At 37.8% G+C, this 25776-nt stretch overlaps 3 protein-coding genes across 4 annotated transcripts; all 3 read right to left on the reverse strand.

Annotated features, from left to right (window-relative positions):
• Positions 1–3725: 3725 nt before the first annotated feature.
• Positions 3726–11760, reverse strand: LOC129097212 (transmembrane protein 79-like). The gene is made up of 5 exons (XM_054605983.1): positions 11566–11760; positions 8848–9672; positions 6685–6879; positions 6330–6552; positions 3726–4722 (listed from the first exon to the last, which is right to left on the reverse strand). The coding sequence occupies exons 2-5, from the start codon at positions 9560–9562 to the stop codon at positions 4530–4532; spliced, it is 1326 nt and encodes a 441-aa protein (XP_054461958.1). The 5' UTR covers positions 9563–9672; positions 11566–11760; the 3' UTR covers positions 3726–4529.
• A 1661-nt stretch (positions 11761–13421) lies between these two features.
• On the reverse strand, positions 13422–18294 carry LOC129097597 (uncharacterized). Its single transcript, XM_054606497.1, has 2 exons — positions 17658–18294; positions 13422–16366 (listed from the first exon to the last, which is right to left on the reverse strand). Exon 2 carries the CDS (start codon positions 16323–16325, stop codon positions 14892–14894), a length of 1434 nt encoding a protein of 477 aa, XP_054462472.1. The 5' UTR covers positions 16326–16366; positions 17658–18294; the 3' UTR covers positions 13422–14891.
• Positions 18295–19867: 1573 nt separating this feature from the next.
• On the reverse strand, positions 19868–24347 carry LOC129097598 (uncharacterized). Of its 2 annotated transcripts, none has more exons than XM_054606498.1 (2): positions 24183–24347; positions 19868–21901 (listed from the first exon to the last, which is right to left on the reverse strand). In XM_054606498.1, exon 2 carries the CDS (start codon positions 21385–21387, stop codon positions 20380–20382), a length of 1008 nt encoding a protein of 335 aa, XP_054462473.1. In that variant the 5' UTR covers positions 21388–21901; positions 24183–24347; the 3' UTR covers positions 19868–20379. The 2 variants fall into 2 exon arrangements, with proteins under 2 accessions (XP_054462473.1, XP_054462474.1); XM_054606499.1 differs by having other exon boundaries at positions 24178–24347.
• Between the last annotated feature and the right edge of the window lie 1429 nt (positions 24348–25776).

Raw genomic sequence — 25776 nt, forward strand, 5'->3', positions numbered from 1 at the left:
AAACGTTTTCGTCGTACTATACTATGTTTTTTTTAACTTTTTTTGATATGCTATACTATGATTTCTTTCGAAATACTATATTATGACTTTTTTTTTAATTTTGGGACATAAACTATGACCTTTCAATTACCTTTTTTGACCTACTATAATATGATTTTTTGTATGACTTTTTTTGACATACTATACTTTGACTTTTTTGACATACTATACTGTTATTTTTTTTTTTACTTCTTTCGACATACTATACTATGATTTCTTTTTACTATTTTCGACAAATTATACCTTGACTTTTTTCGACATACTATACTATGACCGTTTTAGAATTTTTTTCAACATACTACACCTTTTTTTGGACAAACTACACCATGACTTTTTAAAACTTTTTTTGACATACTATACTATGAATTTTTCAACATACTGTACTTTTACTTATTTTGACCTACTATACTATTTTTTTACTCTTTTCAACATTCTATACATGAATTTTTTTTAACTATACTTTGACTTCTTCGACATACTTTGAATGTTTTTGTCTTCTTTCAACATACTATACTTTTATTTTTTCCCCTTTTTTTGACAAACTATACAATGACTTTTTCAACATACTATACTCTAATTATTTTGACATACTATAATAATACTGTTTTCTGACTTTTTTTCGACGTACTATTCTATGACTCTTTATAACTTTTTTCGACATACTATACCTTAACTTTTTTTGATATACTATAATTTTACTTTTTTCAACATACTATATAGTATGACTTTTTTTTAATCTACTTTCGCCACATCTTACCTTGTTTTTTTCCCGACATATTATACAATGACTTTTTCGACTTACAATACAACGACTTTTTTAAACATTCTAAACCATGAGTTTTTTGGGAAAATACTATAACAATACTGTTTTACTTTTTTTGCCATACTATACTATTACCTTTGCAACATACTATGTTTTGACTTTTTTGACATTCTATACTGTGGATTTATTTTTCCTTTTTTCAACATGCTATACTATGATTCTTTTTTTTTGACATACTATACTGTTTCAACCCGAAAGGGTCAAAGGCTGCAACATGAATCAGAGACAAGACGAGTTAAAAGTAATAGATTAACACGTTTATTTAACTTTTTTCGACATACTATGCTATTAAGACCTCCTCCCCCTCCACGCCCCAACCCGTTGCCTCAGGTCCGCCGGCGCAAACACTCTGAAGACCATCAGGACCAAGCGCCGGACCTGGGTCGACAGGGCCTTCTCAGTTGCTGCACCCTCCCTCTGGAACGCCCTCCCCATCCACATCCGTCAGGCTCCCACCCTATCATCATTCAAACAAGCCCTCAAAACCCACCTCTTCAAACTCGCCTTCACCTGCTAACCCCTGCTCCCTTTCCCTCCCTACCCTCCACTACATGACTCATTCCGCACAGCTTCTCCAGTTTTCTTTTTTTTTAAATGTTCTGTTTGTTTGTTTTGTTTGCTCCTTTGTGTTCTTTTTTTGTTTTGTTTGTCTTCGCCCTATGTAAAGCGTCTTTGGGTATCTAGAAAAGCGCTATATAAAATTAAAGTATTATTATTATTATTATTATTATTACTTTTTGACATACTATACTATGACTCTTTTCTACCTTTTTAAACATACTATACTATGACCTTTTTTTACTTTTTTCGACATACTATACTGTGACTTTAAAAAATGTTTTCTGACATATTATATTATGACTTTTTTGACATACTGTACTATGATTTTTTTTACTTTTCTTGACATACTGTACTATGATTATTTTTACTTTTTTCAACTTACTATACTGTGACTTTTTAAAAAAAATTCGACTTACTATACTATGACACTTTTTTACTTTTTTCGACATACTATACTGTGACTTTTTTCCACGTACTATTCTATGACTTTTTCGACATACTATACTATGACTTTTTCGACATACTATACTTTAACTTTTTCTCTTTTTTCAACATATTGAAAAAACAAAAACTCATACTCCACTATGAGTTTTTTTTTTTTTCGACATACTATACAATGACATTTTTTGAGTTTTTTCGACATGCTATACATTTTTTGACATACTCTACTATGGCTAATTTTTACTTTTTTCAACATATTATACCATGATTTCTTTTTACTTTTTTGACATACTATACTATGACTTTTTTAGTTTTTTTCAACATACTATACTTTGACCGTTTTTTTACTTCTTTCTGACATACTATACAATTTTTTCGTATTTTTTCCGACCTACTATACCATGACTTTTAGAATGTTTTTTGATATACTCTACTTTCACTTTTTTTGACTTACTATACTATGACTGTTTTGACCTTTTTAGACATAGTATACTATGACTCATTTCCCTTATTTCAACATATTCCACTGACTTTTTTCAATATACTATACTATGACGTTTTTTGACATTTTTCGACATACTGTTCTATGAATTTTTGTACTTCTTTCAACTTACTAAAATGTGACTTTTTGAAACTTTTTTCCACATACTATATTTTCACTTACTATACTATGAATGTTTTCTGATTATTTTCGTCATACTATACTACGCCTTTTTTGACCTTTTTCGACATAGTACACTATGACTCTTTATTACTTTTTTTCGACATACTATACGACGACTTTTTTTTCCCTTTTTTCAACATACTCCACTATGACTTTTTCTTTTTTTAATTTCAACATACTATACTATGAGATTTTTTGATTTTTTTCGACATACTGTACTATGAAGTACATGACTCTTGCAACTACCGACCCGTCAGTATTCTCAGTTTGGATTACAAATCATTTACGTCTATTTTAGATGAAGACTACAAAAACTTTTACATGAGATCAGACTAGTTTATCCAACAAATATGGATAACTTAAGAATGACTTTACAAACTGAAAAATAAGGGGGAAAACACATATATTAATAGTGAGATTAGACAAGGTGAAAGCCTTTGATTCAATTAGAGAGGGAATTTTTGTTTGGCGAAATATTATTTTAGAGTAATTTATATGACAGCTCTAAATCATGGATAAAGATCAAAGGGCACTCTGGTGTTGTAGAGAGTAACACGCCAAGGCTGCAAAGCAGATTGAAGCTGCCAAAGGCATTTAAGTGGCAGAGATCGCGCAGAAGGTTGCACTATTCACTGATGATGTTCTGATTTATTTGGAGCCTGAAAAATCATTTATAGGATTAATGACACTGTTAGCTGATTTTGGAAAACTATCAGGGTATAAATGTGTATGTATATATGTATGTAGGTTTTTTTGGGTTTTTTTAAAAGCGTGGGATTGTCATATGTAAGAAAGTTAAACACAAAATTGCTGACAGATGACATAGAAATACGCATAGGTATGCAAGTATTAACAGATCCTAGCTTTGAAAGAAAATGAATGTACCGACCTTGTAGACTGTCAGAGAGTTGAATGATTTCTCTTTTGTATTTCCTTGCCTGTGCAGTTTGCCCATATTTGTTGATATTCAAGAATGGCTGCATTTTTCAGGTTTTAAATCTGGGAACTCACTATTTGGTCTTGTTAAAATCTTGCCCCGTGAATCATAATCACAGAGGACCAACATTTACAACTTCAATCGTAATCAGAATTAGTTTTTTTCTTTTTTTTATCTAACCCCTCTTGGCTGGACAGAAAAGTAACATGTTGCCTCAGTCATTTGGACCTGAATCACCAGCTGCTGCACAATGTTGAGTATCATATTTGTTATAGCTTTATTAAACTCATTCAAAGTCCCAAATATTGTTTTAATACTTCAATCATACACTGAAAAAAGTTCATTCACAAAAAGGAAAAGAACTGATGGAAAAATAGACCAAAAATATGTATTTAACAGTATCAAATATATACAGTTTAAAGACTACCATAGGTACCAGTTGTGTGACAACTTAATAAAAATGGTCAAATTTATAAAACAATTCAATAATGAAATCTCACATAAAAAAAATCTTAAGAGTGCCTGTAACTCTTAATCTTTGATATCTATCTCACTTGATTCAGTGCTTCTAACTGAAGGTTTTCAGTTTTTAAATTGTGCTTTTTCATCCGGATTTTGTTGATTCACAACCAGCAAACACCAGATGGCTCAAACTGAAACCTGATTCTATCAAATCAATGTAAAAATGTTGAGACTGTTTAAAGATATGCAGTTAAAGATAAGTAAAATTAGTTAACACACAGTGTAAATATAGCTGTTATTCGTCTCCTTTTCCTCTTTTGGAAGTTGGATTTCCTCTTTTTTTATACAGAGATTCAAATTACATATTATCGCACAGCTTGCCATGTCTTAGATGTTTTTGTTAGCAAAAGGTCAAATAAAATATAAAACACTTGGTAATCATAGGTGATGCCAAATCAACCAGGACTGAAATCTAAAGGATTACAACTTTGTAGGACACCAACAGAAAGAGCCAAGTTGTCTGAATGTTGTTGTGTAATGACATTAAAAAAGGTGTTTACAGTTGTCTCTTAACTTCTCATTGCCTTTTTCGACAGCGGCCTTCAATACCACCAGCGCAGCCTGGGAGGAGGAGCTGTCGTTGGAGGTTCCACGTCAAAAATCGCCCCTTGTCCGACTGAAGAGCAGACGAAGTAAAGGTTGATGCCCAACATGACCAGTATGGGGAAGAAAGAGAAGCCGAAGCCGAGTCCCCTTATGCTGCTGCCCAGAGAGAGGCAGAGCCAGTAGATCAGCCTGCAGCACAGGAAATAACATAAATTATAAGTTACAGAGGCCAACAAGAGGCACATCACCATTTATGTTTGATTGAGGATCAGCTTGGGTTGGATAAAAAATGACAAAAACATCCTTTCACTGCCCACAGAAGCCAGCATACCCAGCCTCCCCTTTCAGCGGGAATGTTAGGCTGCTTAAGCGTGGTTAATGCTTGCAACATCCGCGAGGGTCACAAGTGTCCACAAAACCAAAGTGACATCACACTATCTGACAAGGGCATTCACGTCGGTTTTTGCCTGTCCGTGAACATCCAATATTTTCTTACTACGTGGACAGTGAGGGGAAACCTGCTCTGAGTGTAAAAGATCCAAACATTTCCTTGTCAAGATACCGCTTCAGCTTAAGTCCGTGCAACGCTCCTTGAGGAAAGTATAACTGAGGCTTCAGCTCCTTTATGACTTTCATAATTTTTGTGTCAAGTGCTCGATAACTTAATAGATGTTTTTTTTATTCATTCTACATTTCCACCGTCATAATGTATTTGATCCCTAGTACTGCTACCTAGTAGTGATAATGAAGCTAACAGCTGTTAACTGAGTCACATTATGGTGCATTCAAGGCCTGAACAGTAGAAATGGGTATTGGGCGAAGTTAAATTACAATATTATCAGGATTAAATGTAATCTCAAGAAACTTTAATAAATACAATTGTTTTAAGATATTTTTTCATAGCAATATAGAGTAGATATTAGAGAGAGAATTATGACCTGTTAAACCTCCTAAGAATAGCTCTAAGACCTGCCCAAAGGACAAGCGTCTGAACAAGCCTAATTTCAAGCCCTACTCAAATGATGTGTTGTTATAGTGGTTCATGAGTGCATCTTCACTGTTGGAGAATGGTTTCGTAAATGTAAAATATTGTGTAAATGCAAAACTGGAAAATAAAACTTTGTAAACTTAATGAATTAATCAATTGGACATGCAAGCCTAGGAGTCATCAGGTTTCAAACACATCACCAGTTTAACCAGTTTATGTGTGTGTAGGTGTAAAAGGTGACTGTATTCAAAATTCTGCTACAACTGTCCGTCAGCACTGTTAAACTTTGATCCGTTGTACTTACTGTTACCATGAATGCAAAGATGCAATAGGAAGTAGACATTTTTACCTCACACAGTAAATTTATGGGATTTGTGTACAATAATACATTTATGAATTGGCCCAAGCAAGTGGTTTAAATACTATGGTTAAACTGGTGATTTGCAATAATCCTTTACGAACAGTTACGTAGTTTCACTGTGTATTATGTGATGTATATGTGTGTCTAGCAGTGTCATGCCGAGTAAATTAAGTGGATTACTGATGGGAATGAACGACCTTAAGTACAGAAACATTATTCTTTACCAGTTGGAAAGTAAATGTGCAGCCTGACGTTCATTCATTCATTGAACTGCAAAGAGCTATAATACTAGACTAATCAACTCCTATGCAAAGAAGGGATTATCTATTGATACAAATTACTATCAAATGCATTTCTAAAGCATCATCCAGCAGGCATTTAATATCCAAAACAACATTCAAGATCATGTATCCCTTCACCCATTCCTGGTTTGGATCCTAAACATACCTGCCAAAAACAAATATGATGGTGAGCAGCGGCACAAGTTTGAGGAGGTCCTGGCTGATGTAAGTTGCCATGACAGCGAGCTGCAGGAAGTAGAAGAGGAAGAGGGCGAGTGATTCGTTGACGTAGTGCCAGTGCACCACTACTTCTCTGTTCACCAGTTTACTCTGATAGAGGGGCTTCAGGGCGCTGTAGCGCAGCCGGGCCACGCCCTGCACAACCACACCTGCAGAGAGACAAGGGTCAATTTTACTCATTCTGTGGTGATTTTTTGTGGTTTACAGTGTTTGTTTTAGATTAAATAAAGTAACTGTTTCAATACACAGTAAACTTATAAACTCAATACATTAGGTCTTACCAAGCAGGATGGGGATGATGGCGAAGAAGGAGCAGCGAAGCGTGTACACCACCCTTAGGGGGGTGCCATCCAGCAGAGGTGGGTCAAAGGGAAGGAGGGCGTAACCTCCCCACACCAAAAGAGGGAAGAGGACTACTCCGGCTGCCAGAGCCAGAGCGATCTTCAGTTTGTTGCTGCACAGATTCTCACACAGGTCTGAGGAAGGAGAATCTTTTCAATAAAATTCCTCCATATCTGTCTTCACTTAGACAGCACCATGACAGCAAGACAACGAGGATGAGACTGAAGTCATTGCATGATTCATCTCATCTTAACTCATGTAATAACATTTGATTAAGGAGAAAAGAGATCATCAGTGTGCAGTGACTCACTTCCTTACTGAGCTGCCTGGATTGGAACTAAAGATGCACCGATTGATCGGCCAATTGAGCTGAAAATAGGCCAATTCCGGTCACAGATATCGCCAATTATGTGCCGGTTAATTTTACATGCATGCACCGCACAATGGTGTACAACACACAGGTAGCGACACAGACAGTAGCCCTACTATTGGCACAGCCACATGCACACACAGTGTTGCCAACGTGGCGACTTTCTCACTAGAATTAGCAACCCCCAAACCCTCTTAGCGACTATCTCTACAAAGCAACTAGAAACACATTTAGCAACTTATTGAGACCATCAGGGAAATGTGTTTACATATATTGTTTCGATGCACACTGCTCGGAGCAATCGCAGTGACGAGCTCTTCTGCCAACACAGGGTCTTCCTCTCCTCTTGTGGAGGGTGCAGTCAGTAGGTGTGCAGTACGCTGGAGGCCTACTCGCAGCAAGAGTGGGACTTAATATAATACACACGCCTTTACCTTCTTTTAAATAGATATGAAATCATAAATTGGTTTGTATAAATAGGTTAATAAGTACATAGTTTTAGATACAGTAGATAATAAATAGTTGACTCTCTATAGTAGGTGTATATTTACAGTATAGAAACATATATTATCTCATTCTTCTCCGATATGTAAGAACAGTCAATTGAATTTTCCCTTTAAGAAAAGTTACAAAAATGTTTGTGTATACTGTCCATTATAGTTCTTAAGAGAAAGGAAATCTGTCTTGGCAGGTCAAACTTTCAAAAAATTGTAATTTACCAAGAAAATTGCAATTGGTGCATTTCTTAGAACAAACTGATCTGATATTTGACCTTTTATTTAAATGAAAGTTGCTAATTTAAAACTCTTACCTTCTAAGAATATATTCTGCGCATGGCTGCAAATGGCAAAAGACTCAATATCCACAGCACTGAAAGCTATTTTGCTCCTCACATTTGAAGACAAGGAGATTATGTGTCCCCTTATCCTCTCAAAAAGAATATAACAGGATATAGTATCACAATGACAGAGTAGTTTGTGAGCATATGTCTTAATGGTAATCTTTTTTATGTCCTTAATTTGATTAAATAGATGTTGGATGCAGATTTTTGGACAGGAAACATTACAGAAGGATTAGGGGATTAGGAATCTGATGCTTGTCTAGTCTGTGAGGGTTTATGGCGCCAATCATGAGCCACAGCGTCCCTGGTTTGAGTCCAGCCACAGACCTTTGTCATTCCTTATCTCGCTCTCCCCTCATTTCCTGTCCTCTCTCTGCTGTCTCATTAATAAAATGCTACCATTGATTTTGTTTGCCTCTTTATTGTCTGATCTCATCAATACCACATTGTCCTTTTTTTTTTTAAATAATTTATTTTATGGAACTCTGAATTTCTTTCCTTCTGCTGCCTTATTTTCTTTCATACTTTTTTCAGCCAAGTTCCTACAATCTAATCCTTTTTTGAATACAAAAATCTCAATACATTGTTGATCATTTAACAGGCTAACGATTAGTGTAGATATTAAATAGTGCATACAAATAAAATGTACTTTTAAAAAAATTGCCTGTTTTTGCAGAATAACATCCCTGAGTAAAATATAGGGATTTTCTTCAACATAAAATAAATCCTTGACTCTGCTGTTCCTCCTCAGGGCAAACAATTAATGATATGATGATTTTTAAATGTTACTTCTACACTTGTTGTTGGATAAATGTGTCACTTACACTGTTTACTCTTCAGGCTTAATAAATACGGGCTCAGATGCAGGATAGTTGGGGTTATTATACTCACAGTACTTGTCGTCCTGTTCTGTCCACTCTGGATGAAACTGCGCTGCTGAGTAGTGATCCTCCTGCGACTCCTTCTCGACGTCCTTCTCTATGATCAGCCTGCTGTCGTCAGGCAGCTCTTTGCTGGATGGACGCACAATTGTGACTTGTGGAGTGAAACCCAGAGCAGTTTTTTCTGAAATCCAATTTGACTCTTCTTCTTCCTCTTCCTCCTCATCCTCATCATCTGCCAGTGAGCCATCCCCTTTACTGTCCCGCTGTACCTCGATCTCATCGTCCCTCCACCTCTCACCTTCAGGCATGCTTTCCCTCCACTTGTTCTGTCTGTCGTTATCAGCCCGGCTCCGCTCCTCCGACAGGTCCTGGCTTCCTCCGCAGAGCCCCGTCTCCCTCTCTTCAGGCTCAGAAACTCCTTTTTCTGACCAGACTCCATCGTCGTTGTCCGTATGAGGTCTCTTGACTTTGTCTCCAGGCCATGGCAGAGTGTTCGGCTCCAGATGAGCAGAGGTGGTCATTTCTTCTTCATCTTCTTCATCCTCCTCCCCCTCCTTTGAGTTCTCTACTTCTTCTTCTTCTTCTTCTTCTTCTGGAACTTCACATCTTTCCTCTTTGCTGTCACTACCTTCTGGCTTATTTCTTACTGCTATTTGTGGCTCTGCAGATGGAAGTGCCACGTCTTCGTTTAAATATGTGATAAAACCACCTAGGCCAGACATTTTTGGATTAAATGTTCTCTCTTTTTAAGTCAATACCTCGTGCGCTGTCAAGATTCTGACTGTTAGCAAAGCGTCTCCCAGCTGCTAAAAGTCATTTTTGGTTAATTTATCTGTAAGGGGGGGGGAGTAACAAACATGTTTTACAAAAATGTGCTGCTCCACCTTCAGTTTCACACAAAAGCTCACTGCTTATCATGGGTGTGTTGCCCTATAAGGCTTGTCCTGCCCCTGCACAGGCTGACACGGTGAATACAGCATGTTTGTGCACCAGTCTGTCTTGTTTTAGTGTATGTAACAAGATCAGACAAATTCTACTTTAAAAAATTCTATAAACAGGCTTCATTTGTTACCTTAATTTACGTATTGATTAAATCGTGAAGAATAAGACTCCAAAACACCAAAACAAGTATCACAAATAACCAATCCAGTTAATTAGAAACTTTGTAGATCATCGGTGTATGTCCAATTATTTGAATGAGATTGGCATCACTTCCTTATTTCACCAGTCAAAATCATATATTAAAGTATTCAATGGCTGCAACTAACAATTAGCTTCAAAATCTATTTATCTGTGGAGTGCTTTGTCAATCACCCCTTAATCTTTTGGTCTATATAACATCTCCAAACTGCTTGTTTTGTCAAGTTCAAAACCCAAATACATGGGCCATTCCATACAAACTTACTGGTTTGGGGGAAAAGATCAAGTACATTTTTTTTACAATGATCAAATTAAAACAAATAAATATTTTCCATCCGAGCAAATAATCTACTTTTCTTTTTAAATGTATACCCACACTAGGTTTCAGTTTCTTGCAACCAAATTTTGATTATGTGAAGTGTTAATATATTTATTTTATCATATCTAGAAATAATTTAGTCCTGCAATTGAGTGTGACAGATCTTTCCAAAAAAAAAAGAATTCAAGGACATTAATATAATCCTATGGAAAATATACAGTCAAAATATCTCAGAAAGTGTTTTTATTTTAATTTGGGTAAATTGGTCTTGAACTCAGCACTGCAGTTACGAATTCAGCAAATACAAAGCTCAGACAAAAAAAACACTACCAAGACAATACAAAAAGTTACAAAGCACACACAGTACTACACTTAACAATACAAGAGTATTGCACAAAACCTCGGCCTATTACACCTTGAAAAATTCCAAAGTGCGTCCAACCCAATTTTGTGATATCTAGATTATATAGATTATTCTAACTGGCCAATTATTAACAGAAAACACTGTTACATTTCGGCCATAAAGTGAGTAACAAGCTGTATAAACATGGCTGCATTCCTGCTGGATGAATACACATGAAACAGCCTGGACTTTGCCTGACAGAATGACTGCAAAGGCTGCACCAACAGCCACTGAAATACCCTCAATATTAAGTGCACGTGTTATTGTTACTGCAAGATGAAGTTATAAAACATGTGTTGACTCTAAAGTGGAATTTTGAGTTTCATGTCTCAAAGTCGAATCACTGTTTGGCGTCTGGTTAAAGGAGAGATTGTTCACTGTTAGGAAGTTACATGCAGGAAATAACTGCTTTGTACTGCATTTCCTTCTCAGTGTCTATTTTTTCTTTTTTCTTTTCTGTTTGCCGTCCTGTGTTATTGACATACAATAAACTACTTCACAAACACTGATACTATCTGGTTAGAGCTGCTGTTAAGAAATACTGTCAGCTTGTTACATAACGCTATAGTCTGAACGGGCTACTGTTGTTGATTTTCACTTCAAAACAGATTATTATATTACTTTATTCACCAAACTTCACAGTTTGTTGTGTCGATCGGTGATATAAAACTTGTTTTCTCTCCTGTATGCCCACTGAGTTATATTCAGCTAATTGCAGGCCAAGTGCAGAGCAGGGAGGAAGTAGTTTCTGGCTAAAGCCAAAACTTGTTTGTCAACTAGACGCGTTTACGTTATTGACGACCGAGTCTTGCGATACTCAAACAGCTAAACACATTAAACTATAATTGTTGACGTACACATACCTGTTAGGACTCCCGTCACATCACCGTAACCACCCGTAAGTTAACTTTGTCTAAAAGTAGCGAGATCACCACCGTCGTTGTTTCTCACAGGTGAAGTAAGAAGTTACCTGGCAGGTGTAACCAGGTTGTGCCTCTCCAGAGAGGAGGAAACAGTGAAGAGGTGTCACTCTGCGTCTATTTCCACTGACCTGAATGTCAGAGCAAAGATCCGCCCTTTGTAGTCCTTACTACCCAACCTGGCCCCAACGGTCACCTCAATGTCTAAGAGTTTTTCAAACCCAGAAAGGCCCTTTAATGGAGGGCAGGAGTCATGTTGAAAAGAAACCAAATTTGTAATCTTGATTAAGTAATGCCCTTTCAAATCAATAATTTGTGCTCTCAATGTAATTCATGTTCTCCAATTAGTCATTTGGGCTCGTCATTGAATGGTAGCCTTGCTCTCTATATAATTATTTTCTCGAATTAGTAAATTGTGCTCCATTTAATAACTCGAGCCCCGGAATATAATAGTTGAAACCCTACTCTTGACCTCATAATTAGTGCTCTTCATTTAATCGTTTGTGCATGTGACTTAATCATTTGTGCTCTGGACTTAATAGATTGTGCTCTTCATTTAATAATTCTTGCTTTTGATTTAACAGTTCCTGCACTCAAATAAGCACCTCCTATCACGAGTAAATAACATTTACTTGTTTGTCTCAACAATTGACTAATGTGTCAAGAATAATGTCGTTAAAATAGTTTTTGAATGATTACGATGACAAAATGAAGTAGTATAAATCTATAGATCTTATCAAATTCAACAACAAAAAATGTAAGTAAAAAGACATAGTCCCCAGTTTCTATACATCTACAGACACTTTAATTTTTTGTGTTGATCGTTATCTTGGTCCATTTAATAAACAAGCAGGAAACGTCATACGATACATTAACCCCTCTGCTGTTGTGAGAACATCTGAGTGAAATTGCTATGAGGTAATATTATAAAACCAAATAGGCCTCAAGGTGTATATTCTGATCTAAAATAATACATTAAACCAGCTTAATATGAAAATGGAAACCCTCATTTGTTTTGAGTTGGTCGTTACGATGACAAGTAATGATAATGATCCCTGTAAAATATTTTTACAAAAAAGCAGGTTAGTTTTATCTTTTTATCAATGCACATTGATCTGTACAAGTTTCCTAGCTTGAATGACGCAATAGGCAAAACATACAAAGACTTTGCTTCCGCTTGACTGAGGTGCATAGCACAGCAGTCAGGTCATCGAACAGGACTGGTGAGGGTGCAGCTGCTGCTATACACAAAGACCATAATAATCAGATAAATATTTCCCCAAGTATGTGTTTGCTTACATCGTTATGTCACGTAAGGTGTCTGTAGGTAAATGACGGAATAGAAAGGAAATAATGCTAGACAAAAGGTATTGACATTGAGTCACACCTGATCCAAACATCACACACATTGTGGAAAGTAAAACCGCTATATCAACATTTATTTCAAGAGCCTAATATCACAAATTATTCACTTCTTTTTTAAAAACACACAAAATCCTTTGTTTTGGGATATTTTGGACAATCGGCCACTAGTGTCCACCAAAAAAGATTAAAATTCACAAACTCAGATCGAATTTAGAATTCAATAACTTGACAAACCGAAGCTCAATTGGGCATTTAGAAACTTTTATTGTTTTACCAAACCCCTAAAGATGTTGGTATACATTAAGTAATAATGATGTACAGATCATGTCACACAATTTTTAATCAAGGTTAAAAAAAAAAAAGTGAATGAATATTTGTGAAATCCATTCAATCACATAAATTGAATCTCATGACAGTCAAAGTAAAAAAAAAAAAAAAAAAAAAAAAAAAAAAAAAAAAAAAAGTAAGACTTCACAGCTACATGTTAACATTAAGAGAAAATCATCATAGCAACAACTGAAACTACAAGAGTAACTGTGCGTGGAGAGAAGGATTTCATACAGAGCTTTAAGTCACGTAGGGGAATGTATGTTCAGTAAAACTTGAGAGGCTGATCTGTGCAGTACAACTCACTGGTCCGTGTAACTAACTGATGGTACATTCAAAGCTTTCGCAATTAAGGCAAAAAAAAAAAAACCCAACTAAATAGCATTGAGAAAATCATGACATCATGTGGACGTATTTTATCTTGCAGGCCCCTCGAACTCTTATTGCTGATTCCCAACATAAACCGCATGTCCTGTTTTTTTTAATCCAAAAGCAAGAAAACCTCATTCATTTCCGCATTTGTAAAGGCTTAAACCTGCAATACTGATTTTTGTTGGTAACTTCGGGGCAGGGGAAACAAGTTGTTGCACAACACAACCTTGAAATATCGGCACCTTTTAAGTGTTTTTAGCAAACTTGTGAACCAAAATTCGCCTATTCCACATGCAGCAGTTACGCAAAATTATTATCCTTCATTTGGAGACATGTTTGTGGACAATAGTCGAATATTCACTCTTTATTAGCTCAGTTTTTGGTCTAAACTAACTCCTGAGGGAACTATCTGGCTATTTAGCTGCTAAATGTCCCGCTCCACATTGTTCAACAACTAGTTGCTAACTGTGTCAGTCTGTTTTGTACAGTGGCTTTTAAGAATTTTTTTGTGGAAAAAAGCTAAATCCTGCACCATGAGAATGAACTTACAGTAAAGTTTGCGGCCAGAGGGTTAAACAATCAGCTCACACTGGCTATAACGCTCTGTTAAGCCGAGGGGGAGCAGCAGATCCAGGTGATAATTCTCTGTACATTCATTGCTACAATTGACCCCTTTCACATTGTTACAATAAAAATATCGGGGGAAAAAATAAGCATTTCCAAGTTATCCTGTTTTCTTGTAAAGTCAAATTATGCCAACTAAAAGTCAAATGAACTAATTTAACTTTTCAGAAAGAGTGATGAAAGAAATAGAGGATGAGTGATAGTATTGAGTAGCAAAAGCTAGTGGAATGGATGCTAGCCCAGATGTGATGCACAAATTCAGATCTTTATAGTTTCTACTTCTGTTGACTTGTTCCTCTTTCAAATCAATTAACAGCAACCGTTTTACAGTTACAATAAAACTGACCAACACTACATATAAAAGCTAAATGTAAACCGGAACAATCAGTGCCAGTTCCATAAAAGATAATAATAGGATGACAGTAATAAAGTAATTTTTAAAAAAGCACAACAGAACAAGATGGACATGTTAGTCAGAAAACAGAAGACCAGCAGAATATCTAGCTAACCGACTGACAAAAGTTTAAAAACGTGTTTTCATTGACAAGATTGTTTTGTTTTTGGTCAGACCGGGTGATTCATCAAGCCTGGTTACTAACGTCAAAGCCTGCATCCTGATCAGTGAAAGATTCTTCTGTATTCTCCACGTGCTCGAGGGCCGTTTCTTCGTTTTGCACGATTGGCGTCTCTTCGTTTTGCTCGACCGGCGTCTCTTCGTTTTGCTCGACCGGCGTCTCTGTGTTGTGCTCCACCTCGTCTTCTACCTGCTCTGCTTCATATTCCACCACAACAGGAGATGAATCACTCTCTTCTTTTGAATTATTGGGGACTGCGGTTTCGAGCTGCGTTTCCTTTCTGGCTTTATTTCTGTTGACTGAACCTTTAGGACGGCCCCTTTTCCGCGTTGGGACAGCATCACTTTTTGGAGCACTTGGGGGACGGCCCCGTTTTCTTGGGGCTCCAACGTTGGGGTTGTGTGGCGAGGAGGAAGAAGCAGGCAAACTCTTGCGCAAGTGAGCGCCTTTCTTGGACTCTGACTTGCAAGGCCGACCACGGCTTCTGCGAGGGGCTGGTTGAGACCCCTCTGGAGGATCAACACGGGGGTATTTCCTCGGCCTCCCCAGAGGCTTCCATACTCTTGGCTTTTTCAGCTCCTCAGGTGATGGCAGAGGGTACTTCCTTGGCCTTCCCCTTTTGGCTGGTTCTTTTCTTGGTCGACCGCGCCTCCCTCGTTTGGGCGGGCCTCTCTTCGGCTGGACCAACTTACTCTGCACCTTATATGCTGGAGGTTTCCTGTTTAAAGAGCCTTTAGGGCGACCCCTTAGCCTCTTAGCTGGCTGGGAGCCATCCCCGCTCTCCTGTACAACCATTTTTTTTGGCCTTCCCCTCCCTCTATGAGGCTTCTCCGAGTCCTGCCCCCCCGCACTGCTCACCTTTGTCTCTATCCTGGGTTTCTTATTGAGTGAGCCTCTTTGTTTCCGACGCGTTACAGAGCTGCCTTCATTCTGTCCCCTCGTTAAACTTTCTGACTTGCGCTTCATGGATCCTTTTGGACGACCCCTTTTTGCTTTTGGTGTATCAGAGCCACCGTTTGTTAAGTCTTTAGCATCAGCATTCTTAGAGGTGCTTTCATTAAGAGATTTTCTTGGCCGGCCTCTTTTCTTAGGAGCATGGTCTGCCGTAGGGCTGTCTTCATTACTGGCCTGTTTGTTGGACTCTTGAGTTTGCACAGAATTATCAGCACTGCCGTCTCCTGATCCTTCCTGAACTGTGTGTTTCATGAGTTTTGGACGCCCTCTTCCCCGCCGGGCCTGTTTGGACCCACCGTTGGAAATGCTTGAAACCTGCTCTGTTAGTTTAATATTTGTAACGGAAACTTTCAACTTCTTTGAACCTTGTGGCCTACCCCTTCCTCTTTTAACTGGACTGTTATTGGACATTTCTACAGTGGACTCTTCCTCATTGCTCGCCACATCTCCTTGTTCCGTCTCAGCCATCTTTATTTCTTCCTCCATACTGTTGCCGTCAGCTTGGACCGCTTCAGTAAGGTCTGCACCTGTAAATTGAACATTGAAAAGTACAAGTATTGTTTATAAATAATCACTTTCAAACTATTTATTATTGATTAGATAACTGGGTGTAAGTGTGATAAAGCAGGACTTCAGTATTGCCAAATAGACAAGTCATGCAGTGTTACGAGGAGAAATACTTCTTATTTTAGCTAGAGTTACATCTATTTGTCTGTTTCAATAAAATGACAACTATTTTGGTAATCAATTAAACGTGGTCATTCATCAATCAAAATACCAAACATGTGATGTGTCCAGGTTCTAAAAGGTGAGAATGTGCTGCTTTTCTTGGCCTTACTTGGGCTGTGTGTCAGACTAAACAAGACAGTCTTGTGTTTTATAGACAAAAGTATTAGTAAACCAACAAAGAAAAGAAATAAATCAGCTGATTAATCAAGTGAAATGAAGATAATTGTTAGTTCAAGAACTGATATTGCGTTATAACAAGAAAGTTCTGTGATATTACAAAAAAATATTATATGAATAATTTTATTAAACGTAAATAAAGCAATATGTAGAATTAACAATTTCTTAAAATCATAAAATATTTATTCTCTGATGGTCTTGTTTACTTATGTAGGTTATAACGAGGCATCAGCATTACATTTGGACTGTTACATAGCCAGTTAAAATGTCCTCACATTAACTTAAAGGACACAATTTTAAACGTGTCTTACTGTACTTAATCACTTACACTAACGCCCTTATATAAAACAAATAAATTAATTATCCCCTTATTATTACAGCTTGAAAAAAACGTCCTCCATTTCAGAAAAACTATCATTAATAAAAAATGTATTAAACTGTTTTGCTAAAGGAAAAAATACAAAGTACAGGAACAAACTGGAAGTCTGCAGAGTAAAATAGCACACACACGTGTGCATATATTTTAAATATTATTAAGGGTAAAAATTAAGTTTGGGTTTTCATCTCTTATTTTAAATAAAGGATTTGCACGGCTAGGATTTTTTCCCGGATTACAATCTTTCAAAGGCGGGAAGGCGAACCGATATGTTAGGAGGCTACTAATAATATGTTGTGTTCTTACTCTGCATTATTACGGTTACATCTTGAAACATTTGTTAAGTATTTTTTTTGCAAATAGCAAAAACTCTCAGATGTGAGTGAACCACATTCATTTAGTCAAATGTAGCGCAAGACAATCGCTACGAATATAGGATTGTTTTCCAGGTAATAGTCAGCTTCAAAATCGACGGCTAGAGTAGCTAGCAGAGAAAAAGAGAGAAATAACTGAAATAAACAAAATTTATACCTCACCTTAAAGAAGATTTATGTAAGGGTTTGGCTTAATTTTCATAAATTCCCGATTTTCCAAACAGCATGTGATGTGAAATAACGCGTTTATTGTTGCTGTGATGGTTGTTTAAATTTGCAACCACTTCCGGGCGTCCGTGACATTTAAATGGCTCTGAAGGAAACTGCAGCGCAAACTTTAGTTCCGCCCCAACATCCCTAATGACTGCTGCTACTGTCGTTTCTCATACCGTCATCTTCTTCTGTTTTTTTGGGGGGTTAACCGCAATTGCAACCCACTATGTCGCATACCCGCCACCTTCAGGTATCACTCTCCTCCAGTATCCATTCTTTTTTTTAAATTTCCAGTCGTCATGATAAAAAACAAATCACCACTTCCTCTACTGAAGACTGTGTCCACACTCTTATACTTTTAACGTTCTCCTCTACGCACCTATTTTTGTTTATCCCATTCCTTTGCGTAATCTTAAGTAACTAACTCCAATTCTACACACAGATGTTTTTGATTCCCCTTCCATAGGCCTATACTCTCATATCTCTTTGCTATTTGCTCTCCTGTCCAGCCAAAACTTCGTTTTTGTGTCCCCTCTTTCACCCAACATGTCTGCAGCACCCTTTATGATGAAATGCTATCTCCATGCCCCCGTAGGTTGACCCAGCAATTGTCCACCAGCTGTTTATGCTCTATCCACAATGACCTTTCACCTTCATCAACTGGAGGGAACACAGGGGAAGTCCTAGCTGCTCCTAAGCATATTCTTAGCCTGAGCTTTTCAAACATACAGGTCTGGCACAGATTTAACTGCTGATTGCTATCCCACACTGCCAAAATCTAATCCTGTTGTTATTGAGACTGAATATATTTCAGAGATGCAACATTAGCTCCACACTCCAATGCTGCAAGATACCGCATGACCTCACACATACTGACGCTCAGTATTTATACATATATTTGCTTCTTTAACCCTTTCACACTGCTATCTTCAGAGCAAACATTTCTTACACTATTGTTGTACTTCAATTTTTTTTATTGCAAATTCCTTGTTTACTCAACTTGTGATTATTTTAGTAAGTACAATAAACTTTAGTTACAAGTTATGTTGGCTGTAATAGTTATTAGTAGGCTACCTTGTATTTTTGATTTATGCTGTATACTCATAATTTAAGTAGCATACTAGATGTTTGTACTTCTGCTTTTGTGACAATCAATTGCCCTGTGTACAATCAATACTGTTAATCTGACCATATTTACAAACATAAAAAGGAGACGAGTACTACAATATTTGTGACACAAGATAGTGCTTACAGTCCTAATATGCAAATCCGAATGAGGCCCATGACTGCATGATCTCAGCCACAGGAATAATGAACTTCATACAATGCTCCAAATAATACCTGCAAACATCATGCACTGTAGAAGCATACATCAAAGAGGATGATCCATTAAAAAGAAAAGTGGTGCAAGTACAGAACTAAATTGAAATTGACCATTTTGTCTGATAGTGAGAAATAATTGTGATAAGGAGAAAATACTCAAACATCAAAGGAAAAAAGGCTATAAGCAAAATTAACAATTTTACACTCAACATTTCTGACATTATAGTGAGTAACACCTGATGTCTTCAATATTTGCTGTATTAAAGTATTTTTGTTTCAGAAATTGTTGCAACATGTATGGTTTGGCTTCTGTTAAAAGAATGTAAATGTCCACTTTTTACATCATCCACATCTGATATGTTACATTTTACTTTTGAGCACGGATTGCTTTTACATTGTGGAATTATTGTTATATCGTGTATGTGCTGTCTTCAATACCAGCATGTGGACAGAAAAACAATCTAAAAAAATGATAACCATAGTTACATTCTGGTACACGAGCATCAGTTTTAGAAACAGTTTAATGGTTCTCCTAAAATAAAAGGCTTTTTTGTGTAATTTTAAGTAGAAATGAAGACAAATTCCATTTTAAGTTTTATTGCCTATTATATGATGATTTAAGGGCTTTACTGTTCGGTAAATGTCTATAATTTCTTATGAGTTCTTCTACTTTGTTTAAATTTAAAAAAAACTTGAGATGTGTTCAAGGAATCTTTTGGGGGGCAGAATTCATTTGATGCACTTGAGGCAGGAAACAAAGTTCTTCCCCCCCACTGCAATTGTATTCTTGGTGTCTCGTGTATGAGCAAGACAAGACACAACATCAGATACGTCTATTTCAATTCAAAGAGGCAGTTTATTTACACAACTATATAAGAAGGTGGTGAAAACGATGGTGGCTGATCAGTTAGTCCTAAAATATGGAAGGTAAACCCCAAAGACGGATTTCATATATCCAAAAATACTGAGTTACAGAAGCTAGTTGAACAGAGGCTTCTGATGTCAAGACTTCAGCTCTATAGTTTGACTGTTCTTTATATTTTTTCCAACATTTGTTCAGACTTTCCCGCCCTTCCAAGTCCTTCCCCAGCAACAGTTTTACAGCAACAATAAAACTGACACACACTACATCTGAAAGCTAAAATGAAAGTAGCTTACTGAGATGACAGAAATAAAGTACTTAAAAAAAAAAAGAAAGAAAAAAAAATCAAGCACAATAGAAAAAGATGGACATGTTAGTCAGAAAACAGAAGACCAGCAGAATATCTAGCTAACCGACTGACAATATTTTTTAAATCATGTGTTTTTCATTGACAAGATTGTTTTTTTGGTCAGACCGGGTGATTCGTCAAGCCTGGTTACTAACGTCAAAGCCTGCATCCTGATCAGTGAAAGATTCTTCTGTAATCTCCACGAGTTCGAGAGACATTTCTTCGTTTTGCACTATTGCCATCTCTTCGTTTTGCACGATTGGCGTCTCTTCGTCTTGCATTATTGGCATCTCTTCGTCTTGCACTATTGGCATCTCTTCGTTTTGCTCGACCGGCGTCTCTGTGTTGTGCTCCACCTCGTCTTCTACCTGCTCTGCTTCATATTCCACCACAACAGGAGATGAATCACTCTCTTCTTTTGAATTATTGGAGACTGCGGTTTCGAGCTGCGTTTCCTTTCTGGCTTTATTTCTGTTGACTGAACCTTTAGGACGGCCCCTTTTCCGCGTTGGGACAGCATCACTTTTTGGAGCACTTGGGGGACGGCCCCGTTTTCTTGGGGCTCCAACGTTGGGGTTGTGTGGCGAGGAGGAAGAAGCAGGCAAACTCTTGCGCAAGTGAGCGCCTTTCTTGGACTCTGACTTGCAAGGCCGACCACGGCTTCTGCGAGGGGCTGGTTGAGACCCCTCTGGAGGATCAACACGGGGGTATTTCCTCGGCCTCCCCAGAGGCTTCCATACTCTTGGCTTTTTCAGCTCCTCAGGTGATGGCAGAGGGTACTTCCTTGGCCTTCCCCTTTTGGCTGGTTCTTTTCTTGGTCGACCGCGCCTCCCTCGTTTGGGCGGGCCTCTCTTCGGCTGGACCAACTTACTCTGCACCTTATATGCTGGAGGTTTCTTGTTTAAAGAGCCTTTAGGGCGACCCCTTAGCCTCTTAGCTGGCTGGGAGCCATCCCCGCTCTCCTGTACAACCATTTTTTTTGGCCTTCCCCTCCCTCTACGAGGCTTCGCTGAGTCCTGCCCCCCCGCACTGCTCACCTTTGTCTCTATCCTGGGTTTCTTATTGAGTGAGCCTCTTTGTTTCCGACGCGTTACAGAGCTGCCTTCATTCTGTCCCCTCGTTAAACTTTCTGACTTGCGCTTCATGGATCCTTTTGGACGACCCCTTTTTGCTTTTGGTGTATCAGAGCCACCGTTTGTTAAGTCTTTAGCATCAGCATTCTTAGAGGGCTTTCATTAAGAGATTTTCTTGGCCGGCCTCTTTTCTTAGGAGCATGGTCTGCCGTAGGGCTGTCTTCATTACTGGCCTGTTTGTTGGACTCTTGAGTTTGCACAGAATTATCAGCACTGCCGTCTCCTGATCCTTCCTGAACTGTGTGTTTCATGAGTTTTGGACGCCCTCTTCCCCGCCGGGCCTGTTTGGACCCACCGTTGGAAATGCTTGAAACCTGCTCTGTTAGTTTAATATTTGTAACGGAAACTTTCAACTTCTTTGAACCTTGTGGCCTACCCCTTCCTCTTTTAACTGGACTGTTATTGGACATTTCTACAGTGGACTCTTCCTCATTGCTCGCCACATCTCCTTGTTCCGTCTCAGCCATCTTTATTTCTTCCTCCATACTGTTGCCGTCAGCTTGGACCGCTTCAGTAAGGTCTGCACCTGTAAAAAGCCCAATTAGAACAGATTTTGAGTAACATGAAAGTTAGTTATAATATGAGACATTTTTTAAAAGGTTCCAGATAAGATTTCCTCCAAACGACTCTCAACATGCTGATGGCGGGCCATTGCCTCACAGCTAACAACGTCAACAGTGCAGACTACGGAAAAAGTTTGGAGTGTAAACTTGATGATGCTGTCGGTCAGGACTGCATTATCGGTTTTAGCCGACGTGATTTAACCAGTGGGGCACATTCACATGCACTAAAAAGCGTGCTTGGCCAGCCCGGCTATGTAAATAAAGCAAGGAGAAGCTTGGATAACAACACATACAGGAGGTAGAACATTCTCTGCTCAGGTTGACATTACTCCACTATATCTTTACACAGCAAACAGTCCTTTGATGCTACATTATGGTTCAGAATTTAGTTTAATCCTTAAATGTAGAAGGGTCCTTTTAAAACAGACGACACCGAGCTATATATATATATATATATATATATATATATATATATATATATATACACACACACATACATATATATATATACATACATACACATATATACACACACATATATATACACACACCATACTATTTTAAAATATGTAACATGTTTAAGTATATATTTTTAAAAATGTGTGTCTGTATCCAATGTGCATTATCACTTTTGTCAATGCAATTATGTGAAAATGATTAATTATAACAGAAAACCAATATTACAATCATATGTTATATTTCATTCATAAGTCTTCGTATTGTCTATATCTAATGATTATACCTGTCCAATGCTTTCCTGATTCAATTATATAATTTTATATCATATTAATGTTCCCATGAAACAGAAAATAGTGTGTCTTCAGCTTCTGTACTGTGAGCATCCTCCAGTTAAAAGTAATATTTGAACAGTTTGGGGTTACAAGAGGGATTTTAGTCAAATCCTACTTGTTTGATTGGACTACTTAGAAGTGGGCAGGCTTAGAATGTAGCACGATCGGAGCTGCAGAAGATTTTAGCTCCACACACACCTCGCTAGAGGTTGCATATTTATTGATGAATGGATGTCATGATGTAGATGGTTGTGAACGAGCCTTAAAATCCCTTGCAAATTTCCCCGCTGCGGGACTAATAAAGGATTATCTTATCTTATGTTTGCACTTCCAGTTCCATCGTCTCGAAGTCAATACATTTTTTTAATAGATTGCTGGTTAGATGTCTGAAGGTCTACAGTTTAAACAAACCTTACAGATTTTTATGTGTAGATCTACGACATAAAATATGTCAGTAAATACCCCGAGTAGACCCCTTCACAACATCTTTGTATAAACTTGTGCTCATGCCACTGTGAGGTAGTTTGTTTATTGCCTAATATAAGCTTTTTATTTCTGCCGATTGCATTCACGTTTCAAAAATCATAAAAGTTACGTTGAAACAGAACGTGTAAGTAAGAAATATCCTATTGGCTTTTTTATCAAGGGTTTCAGTAAAAGGCTAACTTTCGCGTTGGCCTACAAAAACATGTAATCCCTACAGCACTTTAAATTATGGGTTGAAATTGGATGTTACTAGCTTCCCTAAGCACAAATCTAATTATTTCTTCTTTTACATGAAGGAAGAGTTACTTTTTTTATTTAAGAAATTATTATTTGTAAAATAAATAAAAATACAGAAACAATGCATATATTATTAAATAGGTACAAAATATCCGGGAATTGTGTTAATGAGGGTTCAACAACATGTTTTCATTTAATCCTGACTTTAAAAAGTAATAATATTATTAATCATTGCTAACAAAGCGGATGTAACAAATTCAATCAACATAAAAAAAAAATCTAATGTTAGTCTGCAGATTAAAACTACAAACACGTGCGTGTTTTTTAAAATATGATTTGGAAAGCAATAAATACATGTATCGATGTGATATCATTCAAAGGAGGGTTTTAAACGGCTGTGTCTATTTACTGGACTACAATCTTGCAAAGGCGGGAAGTCGCAGCGACAGTAAGTATCAACATGGAAATGATCATGCTGTGTTCTTAGGCTGCAGGTTTACAGATTGCGAAATATGCAAATATTTTTTTGTAATTGTAAAATCCACATACATTCTCAGCTGTTACTGAAGCTTAATGCATTTGGTTAAACTTAGGGTCACAGACATTCGCAACAACGATGGACCAGATTGTTTTCCAGGTAATAGTCAGCTTCAAAATTGACGGCGATGCAAAGAGTAGCTAGCGCCATGAAACAGATGCAATAGTGCAATAAACATAGTACATACATCACCTTAAATAATTGCCCAGTAAGAGCTGAGCTTAATTCTTCATAAACTACCGATTCGTCAGCCGACGAAGTGAAAGTACCAAGTACGCGCTTATTGTTGCTGTGATGGCGGTTTAAATTTGCGACCACTTCCGGTCGTCCGTGTTGTTTAGGAGGCTCTGAAGGAAACTGCGGCGCAGAGCTTTAGTTCCGCCTCCGCATCCCTGCTCACCCTGGACTGTCACTCCCGGGCATACCGTGTGTCCACAGGCAGGCTCTTATCACCTTTTAGGCGGAAAACAATCCCGCGTCCCTCGACAGCAACAGCCTGTGCATTCCTTTACTCATCCTACCATTTCATTAGTTTGTCATACAAATATTAAGTATGTCCGTATACATAGCATGTCAAATGCAGTATGTCAAAAGTACCCACATACTGCATACGGTCACATTTTGCAGTATGCCAGGCAGCCAGCATGCTTTTCTGACTATTCTGACGCATATTCTGAATATTCTGACCCAATATATTCACTCTGCAAGGTGGAAATATGAACAAGAGGGTCAAAGTTCAAGGTGAAATGTTATGACAATGCATCTCCTGGATGAATGCATACTACATGCATCGGATCTTACATTGTAAGGGAAGCAGCAGTTTGTGCTGAAAGTAAAAAGAAAGAGTATACAATTTGGAACACAGAAAGCGGAAAGATGTCTCGAAACTTCTAATTTAAACAAACCGGTTGCTGTGTGGTTGGTTGCACCAGCAAACCAGCCAAAAAAGCTGATCTTGCTGAAACACTGAAATTGCTAAACGATGCTGGTGACAGTTACGTTACTTCTGATGGATAACTAACGTTAGCATGAGTGGGAGGCTGTTGCAGTACAGTCATTGCCTGAGTCCAGAGTCCACAGAGTTCAAGTTGACTTATTAAATCATATAGTATAGCAGCATCACTGTCGTCTACAACTACATATCAGCCTTTATTTTAAACAGTTGGTTATTAAAAGGTTGGTCATTTACAGATAACACTTAACCTAAGGTGATTCAATCAATCATAGTTGATAGCTGTGTATGACAGGGGAAGACTGAAGGTGCATGTCAGCGATGAACCTAAATGTATTAAGGCACATGTGTCAAACTCAAGGCCCGCGGGCCACATCCGGCCCGTGAATGAATTATCTTTGGCCCGCATGATAAAATTTACTATTAGAGCTGGCCCGCCGGTATGTCGCACGCACCACCAAAATACTACAAATCCCACAATGCACTGTCCGTGTGTCGGCACGTCAATCGCGGGCCTCACAGTCTGTATTACATACCACTTGTGTCAACTTTCAACTATCCCTCTCCCCAAAAAATGGCTAAACGAAAGGTGGAATTTGAAAACAGGAGCTTTCAAGACAGGCGGGAGGCACAGTATATGTTCGCGGATGTAAAGGCCAAAGCTGTGTGTCTTCTGTGCGGAGACAGTGTGGCTGTAATGAAAGAATACAACATAAGAAGACACTATTTCAGTTTTTGATGTAGTTTCATTTTTGCATTTTTTTTTCTCTTGCTACTACAGGACATTTGATTTTTCTTTGAAGTAAATTATTTTTGGCTGTTGTTTGCCTGTAG

Source organism: Anoplopoma fimbria, chromosome 10 (assembly GCF_027596085.1).
Source record: "Anoplopoma fimbria isolate UVic2021 breed Golden Eagle Sablefish chromosome 10, Afim_UVic_2022, whole genome shotgun sequence".
Taxonomy (NCBI): Eukaryota; Metazoa; Chordata; class Actinopteri; order Perciformes; family Anoplopomatidae; genus Anoplopoma; species Anoplopoma fimbria.

What these genes read in the sequence shown, in the direction of transcription:
- LOC129097598 (XM_054606498.1), bottom strand. Translation starts at nt 21,387, where the DNA reads ATGAAGCGCAAGTCAGAAAGTTTAACGAGGGGACAGAATGAAGGCAGC.
- LOC129097212 (XM_054605983.1), bottom strand. Translation starts at nt 9,562, where the DNA reads ATGTCTGGCCTAGGTGGTTTTATCACATATTTAAACGAAGACGTGGCA. An exon ending in CATCATCCCCATCCTGCTTG is followed by an intron (nt 6,553 to 6,684) that starts GTAAGACCTAAT and finishes GTCTCTCTGCAG; the next exon opens with GTGTGGTTGTGCAGGGCGTG. An exon ending in ATCATATTTGTTTTTGGCAG is followed by an intron (nt 4,723 to 6,329) that starts GTATGTTTAGGA and finishes CCTGTGCTGCAG; the next exon opens with GCTGATCTACTGGCTCTGCC.
- LOC129097597 (XM_054606497.1), bottom strand. Translation starts at nt 16,325, where the DNA reads ATGGAGGAAGAAATAAAGATGGCTGAGACGGAACAAGGAGATGTGGCG.